At 43.6% G+C, this 3030-nt stretch overlaps 1 protein-coding gene across 1 annotated transcript; it reads left to right on the top strand.

The window, feature by feature from the left end:
• The first annotated feature begins 223 nt into the window (after nt 1-223).
• On the top strand, nt 224-2737 carry glulb (glutamate-ammonia ligase (glutamine synthase) b). The gene is made up of 7 exons (XM_062396276.1): nt 224-326; nt 600-783; nt 906-1067; nt 1150-1296; nt 1388-1515; nt 1629-1828; nt 1924-2737. Exons 2-7 carry the CDS (start codon nt 618-620, stop codon nt 2237-2239), a joined length of 1119 nt encoding a protein of 372 aa, XP_062252260.1. The 5' UTR covers nt 224-326; nt 600-617; the 3' UTR covers nt 2240-2737.
• Nucleotides 2738-3030: the final 293 nt, after the last annotated feature.

The following is a 3030-nucleotide window of genomic DNA, read 5'->3' as shown; positions in this document are numbered from 1 at the left end:
TCTCACTTTTCATTCAATTTAAGAGGTTTTTATTATTTTCCAGAATTTTGCACATTGTTATTAAGAGATGGCTAAATTATGTTCTGTGTGTGTGTCTCATGGGGGGGGACTTTTTCAGTAAGGCAGTCTCGCATTTCCTCATCACGAGCCGGTCACGTTTATCTCTCGGCCAATCAGAGGCGACTGCTGATGCTCTGCAGTTGTATAAATGCGGCGTGGAGCAGACGCGTGGAGCAGGAATGACCAACGATAGAAAGCCTCACCACGACCTCCCATTCACACACTCACGTCCGAAGCCTGTGATATTTTTCTACACTTAACATCAGGTAAGAGAGCTGTTCCCTTTTGTTTCAGGTATTCAGATTTGAACTTTCCTCTATTGTAAATAATATGTTACTATGTGTTAGGGTTTATATCCAACTTGAATTTTACTTAGAGTAATATATAAAGATGTCTGAATCCTATGTATTCTGTCATGATGTAGTTCTTCTCCAGGAAAGTCTCCATGTCAGTCAGTAACTTCCATTGTCTGAGCTGTGTGTGATTCTTTTCTTAGTGTTTGGCTGACACATTAGCATGTCCCCCCTTTTCTCCTGTAGGTTTTGGGGTCAAGAAAAATGGCCACATCAGCTAGTTCAAAGCTGAACAAAGCTGTGAAGCAGCAGTACATGAGTTTACCTCAAGGAGACTCGGTCCAAGCTATGTACATCTGGATTGATGGGACTGGAGAGGGGCTCCGCTGCAAGACCAGAACTTTAGATTCTGATCCAAAGACAATTGAAGGTGAGCTCAAGCACCTGTATGATCCATATTGAGGTTTATAACAGCATGCAGTGATACTGTGAGTAAATACAGGTGTCAAGCTATGTGATAGATCAATGGTTTCGGTTGTTTTCCACTGTTAGACCTTCCAGAGTGGAACTTTGACGGCTCCAGCACCTTCCAGTCAGAGGGCTCCAACAGCGACATGTTCCTGATCCCGGTAGCTATGTTCAGGGACCCATTCAGGAAAGACCCCAACAAGCTGGTGCTCTGTGAAGTGCTCAAGTACAATCAAAAGCCAGCAGGTGAGCGGGAAAAGAACGAAAACTGAGCGGTTGAAGATGTCTTGTATTTCGCGACAGCTTATGTTCGTCTCTCTCCAAATAGAGACCAACCTGCGCCACACCTGTAAAAAGATCATGACCATGGTGGATAACCGCCACCCGTGGTTTGGTATGGAGCAGGAGTACACGATCCTTGGCACAGATGGACACCCCTTTGGCTGGCCCTCCAACGGCTTCCCAGGTCCACAGGGTGAGTGGCAGCCTTTTGTTTTGTCTTAATATTAAAAGAAATGTCAATGACCTGCAAAGAGTTAATATATAGTTTTTTTCCACCTGGTTAGGGCCTTATTATTGCGGAGTAGGAGCAGATAAGGCGTATGGACGAGACGTAGTGGAAGCTCATTACAAAGCCTGTCTGTATGCTGGGGTTCAGATCTGTGGGACCAATGCTGAAGTCATGCCAGCTCAGGTACTGACTCGTTGTCGTCTTATTTTTTTAAATTGTTGCATTTTCACAACATTTTTCTGCATCAGACATTTTGAACCCTATTAATAATCTGTTAATAACACTGTTTATTTCAGTGGGAGTTCCAGGTTGGGCCATGTGAAGGTATCAACATGGGGGACCACCTGTGGATTGCTCGTTTCATCCTTCACAGGGTCTGCGAGGATTTTGGCGTGGTGGCGTCCTTTGACCCTAAGCCCATCGCAGGGAATTGGAATGGTGCCGGCTGCCACACCAATTTCAGCACAAAGGAAATGCGAGAGGACGGTGGACTGAAGTAAGGATGCATTTTCAGGGTTATCTGGGTTATATTGTGTATGGTTTTGCATTTGGGTTTTGAGCGTGTTCCTAAGCCCTCTTCGTTCTTCACAGGGTCATTGAAGAGTCAATTGAAAGGCTGGCAAAGAGACACATGTATCACATCCGCGCCTACGACCCCAAAGGCGGCCTGGACAACGCCAGACGACTCACTGGTCGTCACGAAACCTCAAACATAGATGAGTTCTCCGCCGGCGTGGCCAACCGTGGTGCCAGCATCCGCATCCCCCGGGCTGTAGGGAAGGATAAGAAGGGCTACTTCGAGGACCGTCGTCCGTCCGCCAACTGCGACCCTTACATCGTCACAGAGGCTCTGGTGCGTTCATGTTTACTCAAAGAAGAAGGAGATGAGCCCACAGATTACAGTTAATGAACAATCTAAAAGTCAAAGAGCCATTATGAGTACTCTAAGTAGCCATGTGTCTTTTTCAAGACTAAATCTTTCCAATACTGAACTTTTTACTTGACTGGGGAAATGATGAGGTATTTCTGCCTTCTTTCAGTCCTAAGCAGTCTTCACCTCTGACATAAACACTGCCTTTTTGTCTGTTCAGTTCATTCTGTCATGGTAGCTGATAGTATGTCGAAAAGTACATGATTGTCATGTGTTTTAACTCGTACTAATGAAAACATTTAATGTCTGAACAGCAGGATGTTGCTGTGAATCTTATAAATTTGACTTAAAGGATCCCAATGGCGTTTGAATGTTCTTCTCATGGCCGATGATGTCTCAACAGTGGTGTTATCATGTTGTAGATAGTTAAAGGTCCTTATAGCAATCTACTTTTGTATGTTTTTAAAATACTATATTTCTGTTGTTTTCACTTGCTAAAGATCTTAAATAAACAGCTAACATTTTTACATCTGAGCTTTCTTGCAACTTAGTCCGAAGCATTTCCTGTTGTGCCTGGAGTTTTTGTCTGACAGATTCACATCTAGACCTTCAGCTGGTCGTAAGTGTGACCGGTATTAAGAGGAAATGCACTGTAATGTTCGACAAATGGTTGTGTATTGTGACAAAAGCAGATCACCACCCTTATACTTGTTCAAATAGTTAAAACAGATCATCATTACAAACACAAGCATGACGGCAAATGTTAAAACATTTATTATTTGCAGTAAAAGTAATTGCCTGTCTATGCCACACTCATTTCAATAGTG

Source organism: Platichthys flesus, chromosome 9, assembly GCF_949316205.1.
Source record: "Platichthys flesus chromosome 9, fPlaFle2.1, whole genome shotgun sequence".
Classification (NCBI taxonomy): Eukaryota; Metazoa; Chordata; class Actinopteri; order Pleuronectiformes; family Pleuronectidae; genus Platichthys; species Platichthys flesus.
Note: the sequence above shows the minus strand (reverse complement) of the source record. Positions and strands in the feature narration are given on the sequence as shown.

What these genes read in the sequence shown, in the direction of transcription:
- glulb (XM_062396276.1), top strand. Translation starts at nt 618, where the DNA reads ATGGCCACATCAGCTAGTTCAAAGCTGAACAAAGCTGTGAAGCAGCAG. An exon ending in GTACAATCAAAAGCCAGCAG is followed by an intron (nt 1,068 to 1,149) that starts GTGAGCGGGAAA and finishes CTCTCCAAATAG; the next exon opens with AGACCAACCTGCGCCACACC. An exon ending in CTGAAGTCATGCCAGCTCAG is followed by an intron (nt 1,516 to 1,628) that starts GTACTGACTCGT and finishes TGTTTATTTCAG; the next exon opens with TGGGAGTTCCAGGTTGGGCC.